General features: G+C 41.8%; 1 protein-coding gene across 5 annotated transcripts in view; it reads left to right on the plus strand.

The window, feature by feature from the left end:
• ZDHHC14 (zDHHC palmitoyltransferase 14) overlaps positions 1–14558 on the plus strand; it is a 107774-nt gene that overhangs the window by 70766 nt on the left and 22450 nt on the right. For 4 of the 5 annotated variants that reach the window (XM_083176341.1, XM_083176340.1, XM_083176344.1 and 1 more), the window contains 3 exons: positions 6476–6613; positions 12285–12333; positions 13423–13525. In XM_083176341.1, the coding sequence (XP_083032467.1) occupies positions 6476–6613; positions 12285–12333; positions 13423–13525 (290 nt within the window). The remainder of the gene's footprint in view (positions 1–6475; positions 6614–12284; positions 12334–13422; positions 13526–14558) is intronic. The other variant, XM_083176343.1, reaches the window with a different exon arrangement.

Consider the following 14558-nt stretch of genomic DNA (forward strand, 5'->3'; position numbering starts at 1 on the left):
TTAAATCTCCCCCTTTTTAGCTCATCCACACTATGGAGGTGATTCTAATTGCTTCAGTCACCCGCATGAGCGCATAATGGTTTATGTGCCGGGTTTTTTGGTGAAAGGCTTCGACATCTTGCATAGTCACTGAGCCTTTCGCACGGAACGCGTAGCACACATGGGAACACCCAGCATTTGCGGGCGGGATGAGGTGTGCCGGGGGCGGTTGGCTGTCGTCCTGCTGCCCGCAAATATAAGTCATTCTCCACCGGCTTATATTTGCGAAGGCAGTAGAAATCATTCGATGGTCGGCACATGCGAGGGGAAACGGAAGGGGGGGGATTGCATTTGCCGGGACAGCACCACAAGTCTCGGTAAGCTGCGTTATTTTATTTTGCCCTACCACAGACCCACTACCCTACCACTCTGCCCTGCTCACTCACCTCCCTGTCATCTCACCTACATCCGTATCACACTGTACTCTTTCTTGGCTCATCTCCCACAGTTTCCCTTCTTAGGTCATGGACCAGCATCACAACTACACCCTTTTGTATCGCTATCTTTCAAATTTATTCACCTCATACTTCATTCCTGCAAATCTAATTTGCATTTCTCCCACAAACTCGCTTTCCCTCCAGATTCCTTGACCGGTTTGCTTCCTCACTTCCTCTTATCTCTTTCTCTCATGTCCTGAGCAAGCTTTCACCCTCGCAGATCAACACTTCAACCCTATCACACCAAATTCACCAGATATCTGTAGAAATCTTAATGTGCTGCCGAAAGACAGTGGAGGAAATCGGACTTCTTCCATGTATTATTGTTTATATGGCAACACAAGGGTTTTGCAGTGCCTAGCAGAATACATAAGTAATCAAAACAATGAAACCGCGAGATACAGTACAAGGCAATTTAGGACAAGTACATGGTAAATAAGGATAGTTGCATCAGTGGACACTAGTAATTTTTAGGGTGGCAGAGACCTAGGGTTAGGAGTCTCTTATCTAGCCCCCAAGTGTGCTGTCTTGGCGTAATTCTTGACTCCCTCTTTTTCAAACCACAAATTCAGTACCCCTCACAAACTTAATCTTTCTAGAATCTGACCCTTTCTTACCCAGGATGCTACAAAGACTGTTATCCACTTGCTGGTCATCTCCAGACTGGATATGCAATCTCCTGCAATCTGGCATCCCGGACAAACTCCTCTCTCCACTCTTATCTATCCTTCATACTTCCTGTCAGCTCCTCTTGATCCCCAAATGTACTAGATCCACCTTTCCTCTCTTATAAACAATACATTAGTTCCCATTCCCTTTCATAATCCAATTAAAGCTACTTACTTATAAATCCCTCACCTTCTTCAATTATATATGTGATCTTTTATCCTTTTACACTCCTGCCTGTCCTCTTCTCTGTTGATGCATGCCGCCTCCTCTGGTGCTTTCTAACTCTCTCCCTGCCCCCACCCCCCCCCACCCCCCTCTCAGACTCTCCGCAAAACTTAAAATGGGCTCTGAAGACCCACTTCACCAAATCTCATCCTAACACTCAGTTCCACACTCACTGTCTATCCTGTTTGTCACTCCCCTTTAGAATGTAAGCTATCACAAGCAGGGCCTGCTTATATCTTGTGCTTTTCCTACTCTTACTTAAACTATCTTCTGCTCCATTACTTTCTTCTACTGCATCAAATCCCTCTGTTTTCTGCCACCCAGATATCATTGTTTGCTGATGCAGCTATGCTATATACCCTGTACTCTAATACCCCTTTCACATCGCAGACACGGTTTAAAAACCGGTATTTTAAAACGGTAATTAAAACGGGTCAGAGCCTTAACAGTGACCCAGATTACCGTTTTAAATACCGGTTAAGTGTCATTCACATAGCACTTGAAACGTTTCATCCAGAACACGTTTCAAGTGCTATGTGTGCCTTTTGCCTGTCATATGCGCTCTTGCATTTTCCTGACTGACCGTCCTCTGTTATCATATCACCCATTTGCAGCTGGCTGTGTTGTCCCAGTGTTCATAACCCGAGGCTGACACATGATCAATGACGAGTGACAGGCTGTCGGACGGGCTGGGCTGGCTGGCGGGCGGGTCAGAGAAGCTCCGGCGTACCGATCGCCGGAGCACAGGTACAGGGGGGGGGACAACGACTGGGGGGACAGAAGCTGGTCACGGGGGTGTCCCGTAGAGGTGCTGCGCCAGTGGTGCACACCTGGACACCACTGGCGCGCACCTATTGTATAGCAGTGGTATGCCCGGAGATTTTCCGGGACAGCCCGCTGCGGCAGCGCAGCTGAGCCCGGAAAATCTCCGGGCATACCACTCAAGTGGTTAAGAAAGGATTGTGTTTGTAGGGAAATTTGTTACTCCTAGTATGACACGCTGCGCTCACAGTACTGGGCAACGAGCGGCAGCTGTGAGGAGAGGGCCGGACGGGCGTATGCCGAGGGCTCATCTTACCGGCCACAAACAATTAAATTGTAATTGGGTAACGAGAGGATGAGCATGTAATGGGATAGGGGATGCTTGATGGATGGAATAGATAATTACTGCTGCACCTCCCGTAATTACTCCACGCGCGTCATTTGCAAAGCAGATATTGATCTATTGTGCGCTGTATATTGTGTTGCTGTGTTGTTGTTTGTGTAACGGGTTCTAGTGTGATTGTGTGTCCTGTGTGACATATAGGAGGGGAGGGGGCGCCACAAATTGTGCTTGTGCTTGTGTTGTTTGCCTGAAATACCGTTTCAGACAAACTGTACACATTCACATTGCACAAAAAACGGCAAGGAACCGTGTAGGACTCTGCTTTTTACACGGTTCGAAATGCCAGTTAACTTGAAACGGTAAATTGGCTGTGGTGCATTCACAGTGCAGGCCTAAACGTTTTAAAAAGGGAAAAAAACGGCAATATACCGTTTTAAAAGTGCGATGTGAAATGGGTATAATACCCCTTTCACATCGCACTTTTAAAACGGTATATTGCCGTTTTTTTCCCTTTTTAAAACGTTTAAGCCTGCACTGTGAATGCACCACAGCCAATTTACCGTTTCAAGTTAACTGGCATTTCGAACCGTGTAAAAAGCAGAGTCCTACACGGTTCCTTGCCGTTTTTTGTGCAATGTGAATGTGTACAGTTTGTCTGAAACGGTATTTCAGGCAAACAGCACAAGCACAATTTGTGGCGCCCCCTCCCCTCCTATATGTCACACAGGACACACAATCACACTAGAACCCGTTACACAAACAACAACACAGCAACACAATATACAGCGCACAATAGATCAATATCTGCTTTGCAAATGACGCGCGTGGAGTAATTACGGGAGGTGCAGCAGTAATTATCTATTCCATCCATCAAGCATCCCCTATCCCATTACATGCTCATCCTCTCGTTACCTAATTACAATTTAATTGTTTGTGGCCGGTAAGATGAGCCCTCGGCATACGCCCGTCCGGCCCTCTCCTCACAGCTGCCGCTCGGTGCCCAGTACTGTGAGCGCAGCGTGTCATACTAGGAGTAACAAATTTCCCTACAAACACAATCCTTTCTTAACCACTTGAGTGGTATGCCCGGAGATTTTCCGGGCTCAGCTGCGCTGCCGCAGCGGGCTGTCCCGGAAAATCTCCGGGCATACCACTGCTATACAATAGGTGCGCGCCAGTGGTGTCCAGGTGTGCACCACTGGCGCAGCACCTCTACGGGACACCCCCGTGACCAGCTTCTGTCCCCCCAGTCGTTGTCCCCCCCCCCCCTGTACCTGTGCTCCGGCGATCGGTACGCCGGAGCTTCTCTGACCCGCCCGCCAGCCAGCCCAGCCCGTCCGACAGCCTGTCACTCGTCATTGATCATGTGTCAGCCTCGGGTTATGAACACTGGGACAACACAGCCAGCTGCAAATGGGTGATATGATAACAGAGGACGGTCAGTCAGGAAAATGCAAGAGCGCATATGACAGGCAAAAGGCACACATAGCACTTGAAACGTGTTCTGGATGAAACGTTTCAAGTGCTATGTGAATGACACTTAACCGGTATTTAAAACGGTAATCTGGGTCACTGTTAAGGCTCTGACCCGTTTTAATTACCGTTTTAAAATACCGGTTTTTAAACCGTGTCTGCGATGTGAAAGGGGTATAAGAAACTGTTTTCTTGTTTTGCTTATTTGTTTATGTCCTGTGATTGGGGGCTGAAAACTCTTGTGTCACCATATAGGATAATAAGAATTATACAGGGTCATTTCATGTTAGTTTTAACCAGGTGTCTCAGACTTTTACAAAAAATTGTCATTGTCAGTTAAGAGTGGATGTCAAAACAGCTATTTCTGCCAAATGTCTCAACTGTCTGAAAAATCAAAATTGTAATAAATTTTTAATTTGTGTTTTTTCAATTTGAATTGTTCTGCAAAATCTAGTAATACAACAGCTTCTGTTTCTGGACTAATGGTTTACTTCAACTGGCATAAGTATTTAGCCTGCGACTTTGCTGTATCAACAGCAACACAAATAACTTCAGAGTACCAGTGATTGTAACCAATTTACTTTGGTCCGTGTGGGCACACTGCTTATAAACAATTGTTTCCTCCTTGTCCATGTCACTATCATGAAAAACTTTATCAGCTATTTGCAAAAATGCTTCCAGACCTGGGCATTTGTCACATCGGTGAAGCATGCAAGTTTTTGAGACTGAAGAACAAGAATTTCAGTTAAGTCTTTGTAGTCCATCTTTAGTGGTACAGCAGCAACCAATAATTTCAAGTTTTGTTGAGTTTTGCAAACACACGGAATGCATATCTCTTGCAGCAGCACACACCCCGTGCAGGTCTTAAGTATCAAAACATAGGGCCTGAGTCTGACCTTATTGCTATTGTGCGAAATTGAAGTGTTTTGCGATCAATTGTCCTGGAAAACTTACCTAATAAGGCTACTTTTTACAGTATTGGACTTTATTTATTGGACTCCATTTATATGGACAAGTAAACTGCTCAATGTATTATCTGTGACTGATCAGTAATTGATTATATGTTCTCTTATATATGTCAGACCTTTTATTATAGGTCTTTTTTAATAATTATTGATTGATTAATGCTAAATCTGCACTTTCTAAATCTATTATTAGTCGAGATATTTGGCAGAAATAGTTGTTCTGACATCCTCTCAACTAAAATAATGTAATAGAAATCTGAACTGGGAAGGGAAGGGGGGTGATCTGGTGTGGAATAACCCCATGGCTTGTAACAACTGTTCAATATGAAATGTGTTACATAACTGTGGAATGTGGCCCCATCCTTTTACATGCTTGGTGTTCTATAAAAATGGCAAGCTGCACAAATCCGTTTTAGTCGATTACCTGTCCTTGCAAAGCAGGTGCTAATCTAAACAACCCCCCTTTCCCACACACTGAATCCTGATGTGTATTCATTACTGGCTGACACATTTAAAAAAAAATGTACAGATGAAGGAGATCTTGAAATCATGAACTGTTAGGGGTCCCTGAGCACTAGCGTTAAGAAACCCTGCATTGGGAAAAGGTAGAAAAAAATCAAATGGGCATTTCATATGCAGATGTATACTTGTGTACGTAATATACGAGTACACATCTGCATATAAAGTATTTAATACAGTATGCAGTTGTGTACTCGTATACTTATCCTTTTTACACCATATGGTATACAGTACTGTTTCACCATATGGTCTCCGTTTCACCATACGACTTAGTATGAAACCTGAGCAATCAATACCCATAGCAGATCATCGATCTCCGATATTTTTTCGAATTAGATTTGTACCATCATATACTGGCATAACTATAGAAGGGGCAAGGGGTGCGGTAGCTACGGGGCCTGGTGTCTTAGGGGGGCCACATAGTCAGCTCCCCCTCTTTATGCCATAGGTCCGCAGCATCTGTCTCTCAAGATCCCCCCCACCCCTGAACAGCGACCAGCTTCTCTCCTCCCTCCCTACACTGCGACCAACAGTGTTCAAACACCCCCCAACCCCTTCTCCTTGCACAGCTGCCAGCTCCTCCTGACTGCCCCCTCACACAGCTGCTGCAGCAAAAGGGTTGGTTGGGGCTTTAAAAGTTTTGCTATGGGGCCCAGAAAAGGTCTAGTTGTGGCCCTGACAGTGCCAAATTGAACAAGTGTACAGTATCGGCAAAGTGTGTAGCACACCAAATGGGGCTGTTGTATGCGATATTAGGATAGTTGTATGTGGACACATGTGTTGGGCACTTTGGCTATGATAGCCTACAATATGTTTTGTGGGCCTAAAGTAATTGCGATTTAGCATGGGAATAAGGTTATAGTTTCAATCATTTATCTCCACATCCTAAACAAAATACCTTTTTAATAAAATGTAGCACTACTAAATATCATTACATTGGCATCCATGCACGTTTTTTTCTTTGTAAAATAAAAAAAAAAACATTTGATTAATTATGTGCCATTATATATATTTTTTTCTTTTCTTTTTGCCTCTCATTTCAGAGCGCTTTGATCACCACTGTCCCTGGGTGGGAAACTGCGTGGGGAAAAGAAACTACAGATTTTTTTATATGTTCATTTTATCGCTGTCCTTTCTGACAGTGTTTATATTTGCATTCGTTATCACACACATAATACTTCGTAAGTATCCTAGGGCTAGCCATTTTTTGTTGTGTTTGTTTACTTGTCCAGGTTTTGGTGTTTTGTTATGTGAAAGCTTATATGGTATTGCTTAAGTAGAATATTTAATTTAACCTTTCATTTAACATTATTATTATTATGCAATCTATTTCTTTACAGATATATATTCACATGCAAAAGCTTTGTGAAAAGCACTACATCATTTCAACAGGAAATATCTGTTTAGGACTTGGCTGGCCTACTTACAGTACTAATTTTGTTTTTACCTCAGTAACCAAACCAACCTCTGTAACTTCTAATAATAATTATTCATGGCCAACGATTTAGCTGGTTTGGTAGTATTTATTTCTTATGGAAAAAAAGGTTTGTACACACGGTCGACATGCCGTGCGATGCGAGTCCCGATGCGATCTGATCGCATCGGGACTCGCATCGCACGGCATAAAGGAGAGGAGAGGACAGTACCGATACCTGTCACCAGGTGCCGGGCAGGGGCACAGATGGTGGGGTGCTGCGACACCCGGGGCCTCGGCACAGCAACAGCTTCCCCCCCGCCACCCCCCATGCATATATCAGAGGTCACACCCCCCGCCCTCCTCTATACGGCAGACTTCCGGGACCGGGTCACTGCGCTTCAGCCCTGCAGCCCCAGGAGAAGCGGCCGCCGGAGCTATGTGAGTAAAGGCACAAAGACTATATAGTGCAGATCTGCACTATATAGTTTTGCCTGCCCTCACTATGTTGCTGCCGATTTGCGCTCACTCGGGAGCACGCATCGGGCTCGTTAGCCCTAAAAAGTACACAATAGGCATGCAATATGGCTTCCGATATATCTGCAACATCGGAAGCCATATCGTGCCCATGTGTACACACCATTAGATGAATAGATCTGAATATAAAGGGGCACAAATTAACAACCTGGAATCAAATTAATCCTAGTACTTGTAGGTGTGCATATTTGACACTATATACTGTAATGGTAATTCGTGGTAGAGCAGAAATGAACTGAAGGAAAATATATACTTTAAAAAGACAGGACCTTGACTTTGCATAATAACATATTTCTGATTTTCTGCTGTTCTACAAATACATAGTCAGCGCACTGTGGGAAGTTATTAATGTTCACTGGGTACTGGATTCTATTTTGTCAATTAACGTGTATCCTGTACAAAAATTGTTGATATGGTCATTAGGTTGACCCTATTAAGGTCGACGTGTTGTCAACCACTAAAGGTCAACATACCTTAAGTTAACACCTGAAATAGGTCAACATGGTTGGAAGGTTGACACAAGCATAAGGTCGACAATTGCAAGGTCAAAAGTTCAACATGCGTTTTTCCAATTTTTAATTTTTTTGTCCCAAATGTTGACATGGACACTTTTTTAAAGGGTACAGCTGCGCTCATCATGCTTCGGGTGCACTATTCTATTCTCCCTACACGCCATAGTGGATGGTAGGGCATGAAATCTAGTCTGTTGGCACATGCCGGTTACACAAACTCATGTCGACCTTTTGACTGTTGACCTTGCCATTGTCAACCTTCAGTGGTCGACCCAATACATGTCATTCTAAATTGGGTCGACCCAATAACCCATACTCATTTGAACTCTGCTTCCTAAAACAATGTATTATTCACTCTCTGCACTCAGAAACAGGGTCAGACGGTCGCCCACAAGCATTAGAGCAGGCTTTCCCAACCCCGGTCCTCAAGGCACACCAACAGTACAGGTTTTAGTGATAATCCAGGCTTCAGCACAGGTCGTTTAATCAGAATCCCTCAGATACTAATTAAGTCACCTGTGCTAAGCCTGAATATCTACGAAACCTGCACTGTTGGTGTGCCTTGAGGACCGGGGTTGGGAAAGCCTGCATTAGATCAACAATGGGAAGGTCGACAGTGGTTTTAACCTTTTTTCTTCAAAAACAGGCAATATTTCATACCCTACCATGCACTAGGGAATGGAGGAAGAATGAAAGTGTTCCGAGAGCAGCGGTTCACGGCACCTGAAGCATGGTGAGCCATGCGAGGGGATGTGGTACACTGATATGGTGTCCATATAGACATTCTGGGGGAAAAAATGGCCTTCACATTGTCAACTTTCCAACCCTGTCGACCTAAGCCCTATCTACCTTTAGTGGGCTACCTTCATATTATCTACCCTATGACCTATACCAGCAAAGTGCAGCTCAAATTGACAATAAAAGAGCCTAGGGACCAAGTCCTTTTTATAATGATTTTGTGGAAATCGTGTATTTGGTAAAAGCCATACTATCAATGCATGAAGAGTGTTGTAAGTGGTAATGATATAGAAGCCTTCCTGATTAATCCTGATCTTTGGCTCCAAAGCTGCATCGTGAAGCCATAAACTTAAATGGACCGTCAGATGCATAGTAATAATATTGAAAATGCGGACGTGCAAGACAGGCTGCTGATTGTGTTCTAGTTAAAGTGTATATGTGTATATACATATGGTTATGGTACAGAATTCCTTGTTAAAACAGAAGAAACCACCATGACGATAGAAAGCTCGACATTCAATCCACCAATTACAGACGAAAACTAGAAATGCAAAACTCCAATGCTACAGTATTTTATCACCAAATATGACTCTGCATATGTCAATGTGGAATCCATTATTCAGAAACACTGGCGCCTACCATGGAATGAGACAATTCTTGAAACCTTATTCCAGAGACCTAATTACATATTTCAAAATGCTTAGTTTAAAAGATTAACTAGTACATACTGCAGTACCACAAAAACTGCAAACCCCATTAGAACCAGGAGTTTTCACTGATGCAGCACCTGTCCGCCTTGCAATCAAGTCAAAGCTGAGACAACCGAATACAGAAAAGGCTCTATTGACCGGCGTACAGCAAGCAAAATTCAATAAAGTTTCACAGTGCCTCAAATATTTGCGCCCCCCCCCCCCCCCCCGACTGTTGTACATACCTATAAAACACTTGAGTTAGATATAATCGGAAGATTGCGGGGTTAAGTGCTCCAGCTGTGTGTTCCACCCAATATTTATGACTGAAATTAATGCCAGCATGTGGTTATACTGTAGTGCATTCTTAATATTGATCCTACAGTACTTTAATTTTTTTTTCTCATTCATTAGCCGACCATGCTCCTTATTTTTATTTTTTTATTTTTTTTTCCTGGCAGTAAAATGTCTAGTTTGTACCTTCCAAGCCATGCACCCATCATCTATCTGTATTTTCCACTCTCTTTACCTCTATGCTTGCTGTGCTTGTTGAAGGAAATTCCTCCATTATAGTCCCTATTCCTATACCTGGGATGTGAACCTATCAGATGTAACAAAACAAAGTATTATGTGAATAGAAAACTATATACCAACTTGATAACTTCATCTGGCTTATCTGGATCAGATGGGTTTTGTCTGGGACAAAATTGCCAATGGTTTGCAGGCAGAATTAATTTGGTGGCCTTTTGATAGGCTTCTTTGCGGTAGATTAACTAAGATGGGAGTTCTATTGAAGATGGGATGTTGCCCATGGCAACCAAGTTTAGTCTCTTTGGCGATTATATTTTTTTTTACTTGTTTCTAGACCTCAGCTATTCCTGTTTCCTATATGACTGTCCAATATTCTTGGCCTAAGTCAGAAATTGTAAATCTTACCAAATTGACCACTGGTTTAAATGTGTGAAAAATCTTTAGTCCTTTTGCTTTTGTGAGGTTATCACTCTGCTTACTAAATGGGAGTGGCCTAATTTCTATACTTCAGTTAAATTTGTCAGGACTCTGGTCTCTGGTGTTCCCGGCCTTGGCAGCAGTGGGCCAGTGGTGGATGCTGGAAACTTAATAGGATAATATATTATCCTTCATCGAGGACAGCTCTCTGATGACCAGCTGTCCCTGGAATGAAGAGGAGGTATGAAAAGTTCCATATTACACTCGTATCAATACTAAACTCTTCCTTTCGTGGTTCCAGAATATCGGTGATGGCTAACCTTGACGCGCCTGCTGTTGTTGAACTACACATCCCTGCATGCCCTGCATCAGTTTTACTATTTGACCATGCTAAAACTGATGCAGGGCATGCTGGGATGTGTAGTTCAACAACAGCTGGAGTGTGAAGGATAGCCATCATTTTTCTAGATAATAGGAGCTCCTCTTCTCTTCTTATAGTAAACTTTCTTGAATCATAGTGCCCCAGAGTACCAGAATTTTATTCATGGCACCCATAGGATTAAGGTTGTTTTTTTTTTGTTTAGTTTTATGGATCCATTTTGAAAAAATATTGAAATACGTAAATTATGACTACCTGTCTTCCTTTGGTTCTGCTAAGTGGTGCTATATAAGTTGTGCTTCTGATTGTCCATTATTTTAAGTTTGGCAGCCACTAGCACTGAATTTGCCTAGCACTTTAAACATAAACAATTACAATTTGGTCCTGGACTACCAACCCACAGGACCTAGTTATATCGTTTGTGAACAGCCGTACTGATTTTTTTTTTACTGGACTATTATATTACTCTTACCTTTTTAATATGAATCTCCGCTATGAAACTATGGTTGGTTAACATTTTGACAACTTTCCTTGTATTTTTCTCAGAGACCTATAACTTTAGGTAGGCAAAGTAAATGCTGCTTTTCCTATAATATACTATTACTTTGCGAAGTTTGATATACATGTGCCACATGTTTTGTATTTACTCATATTTCCATTTTTCTTGGTTACTGATTTTTTATGTAAGGAAGTATAAGAAAATGTTTTGTAAAGTTCGGCACCAGGGCAAGGGATAATAAATGATTGCTCTCTTGTGTTATAGTATATGTTTTTTGTTGTCTGAGATTGATTGTGTAGAAATTAACATTCTCCAGTTTTTCCTCTATGACCTTGGAGCAGCAGTTTTTTTTGTTTTTAAATCTGTTATCTCCTGTTTTCTTCATAATATACCAGGGTTGCCCACCCTCCTGGAATGGCCGGGAGGCTCCCGGAAATCAGGTCTGCCTCCCGGCCCCACAGGAAGGCAGGCAAGCCTCCTGGAATGCCCCCAGCCTCCCGCAGTTCCCAATCAGTGGGGGGTCTGAGAGGGATCGATGACTCAAATTGTGTCATTGTGGTCCCATTCTGCAATGCCTGAAATACATGCATTGCAATGCGGTGGCCTTGGCCAAGATGTTGAGATCGCAATGCCCATGCCCCCAAATACAGCACAACTTTAGCCCCACCTCCAGCCATGCCCCATTCACGTCATGTCCATCGGTTCAGCCACCTTCTTTGGCTAGCTGGCTGCCCTCCCCCGGAGAAGGCAGCTGAAAAGTAGGCAACCCTGTAATACACATCAGCAATAGTTTAAAAAAAAATTGGAAAGTACTATGTTATCAATGTATTGAACAACAAAAAAAATTATAATGTACTCCCAGTAGGAATTCACCACTCATTTCTGCCAATGCATTAAATCAAAGTGCTTTCATAAACTTTACTTCAGCAAGTTCATTACAGTTCACTGGTGGATTTTTCTCATATTTTTCCCTAATCATTTAACATGTATTTATTATTCTTTTTCAGAATGCAGCGTTAAATTGATGTTATATGGGGACTTGCTTTGTTTTGTTTATTTGTAAATTAGTAGAATTGCATTTTTATTTTGTGTGTATTTTTATGTCTCATTTTTTTTTCTGTTTTATGCAATTTTAGGATCTCAACAAACAGGATTTCTCAATGCCTTAAAGGACAGTCCAGCCAGATATCCTTTAACAAATGTTTTCTGTGTTCTGTTGCGAGGATATTGCTAACGATCCCTGAGAGAGTGCATCGCTAAAAATATAGTTTATACACATTAGACCAGCAGTTCTCAAACTGTGGGTCCTGACCCCAAAGTGGGTCCCCACCTGCTTAGCATGGGGTCGCAACTCCATATTGCTGACCATCAGACTGATGACTTTTCTAATCTCAGTCAGTGATTCAAGGAATCTGAACAATCTGTTGAATTTTCTATTACTCTAGACTCCTCCCATCATTTTGTGCCTCCACAATGCTGCCATGTATCTGCTGTCTGCTGCCTACACATGTAATGTGATGACCTTTTACATCAACTTGCTGAGGTCCCGTAAATATCTGATCGGGTCCCAGAGCAAAATAGTTTGAGGACCCCTGTATTAGACGATATGCACAAAAATATTGTTAACTATGGTCATTATTGTGCATATACTTTATTTTATTTTCTAATGCTGGGGTTCTCAAACTCAGTCTTCAAGACCCCACAAAGTTCATGTTTTCCAGGTCACCCATCAGGGTGACACATTTTAAAAGATCCACAGGTGGAGCTAATTTTTTAACTTGTGATTCTGTGAGGAGACTTTCAAAACATGCACTGTGGGGGTCTTGAAGTCCGGAGGACCGAGTTTGAGAACCGGTGTTCTAATGTGTACTCACCTTCAGTTTCTGCATAATATTTGCCCACTATTTGTTTGCTACATACAATAGAAGCCAGTTTTTACCCTGTATGCATAAGAAATGTATGCATTTGAGCCCTTTTCATTGTAACTTGATTTGTTTCTATTAGTTATTTACTCTCTAACTGAATTAATCCTGTCTTTGAAATGACCGACAAAATATTTTCATAAACGAATTCCTTTTTTGTAATACTCAAAGAAAATGTTTAAAGATTTTGTAATTCCCCCAGATTTTTATTTTATAGATTTTAAAGTTCTGAGCCAGGGTCTCAAGTTGCATTCTTGTTATAAGAAATGTATTTGCTTATGTTCCATAAGACTTCATATATTCTGATAAACAGTTTGCCATTAAAGTGTATCTTCCTTGACTAATGGATCACTGTTTTGGAAGCTGTGGTGTGTTTCTTCTCTGTTTGGTCAATTGTTGGCCTGTCAGGTTTTCATACCTATTTGATCAGTTCAAATCAAACTACCAATGAAGATGTAAGTCATTCATTTGCTCTGCCTCATTTAAGTAGAAATCCACCAATCATTGCTGACTATTTGCAGTACTGCTGTCAGAACAGGGATTACAAAAGTTAATTCCTAATTTTTACACGGTCTGAGCAGACTCTTCATGAAATGTGCTTGTCTGGAAAAAAAAGTAAAAGCAGCATCTCAACCAATGACAGTAGGGTGAAATTTAGGTTTCCTTCATTGTAAAGGTCCTGCCTTTTACATGGGATAGACACAAGCAAATGGTCAACATAAGTTTTGGGGAATTCTTTCATCCCTTTTTTGGACTTATGCATATTTTCCGTCTATGGGAACTCCTGTCGGGAACAGTAAAGTATGCTGAGCGCAATGAGGAATATGGTCCAAAGAAAGGGTACCAGTTGCACTAATTTAGTGTCCAAGTGAGGAAATGTACAAATTGACACAAAAAATCATGAGAAATATTTTAATGTCGACAATTTCCATGTCGTTTTTTCTTTTTTTTTAATATGAACTTTTTGTCTATTGACTTTGTGCATGTCGACCTATTGGCTGTCTAGACATTGTCTGCCATTTAGACCGCAACCCTTTATATATAGAGGTATCCTTACTATTCAATGGCTTCCAAAACAAAGTAAGCCTAAGAAGACTAGGGTCCTGTAAGAGATCACTTGCTAAATTGGGGAAATGGTTTAACCGTTTAGAGTCAATATAATAGTTATATTGTTTATGATACTGTACATACAACAGCTGGTGCAGCAGCGGTGAGGTGTATCTTTTTACCTGCAGTCATTTTTACAGCACCAGATAAAAAAAAACAACAAAAAAAAACGTATTGCATTAAAAGCTGGTTGGTCGATTTGGGCTATCTAATTGGAGCCTGGTTGATTTATGCTTAATGCAGGTTGAGTATCCCTTAACCAAAATGTTCGGGACCAGGAGAATTTTGGATAACGGAATATTTTAATATTTCAATGATGTATTTTGAAGTATCTTGCATTTATGCTGTATAAACACATAAAATACACACAAATATATTTTA

The sequence above is a fragment of the Crinia signifera genome, chromosome 3 (assembly GCF_055691185.1).
Source record: "Crinia signifera chromosome 3, ASM5569118v1, whole genome shotgun sequence".
Taxonomy (NCBI): Eukaryota; Metazoa; Chordata; class Amphibia; order Anura; family Myobatrachidae; genus Crinia; species Crinia signifera.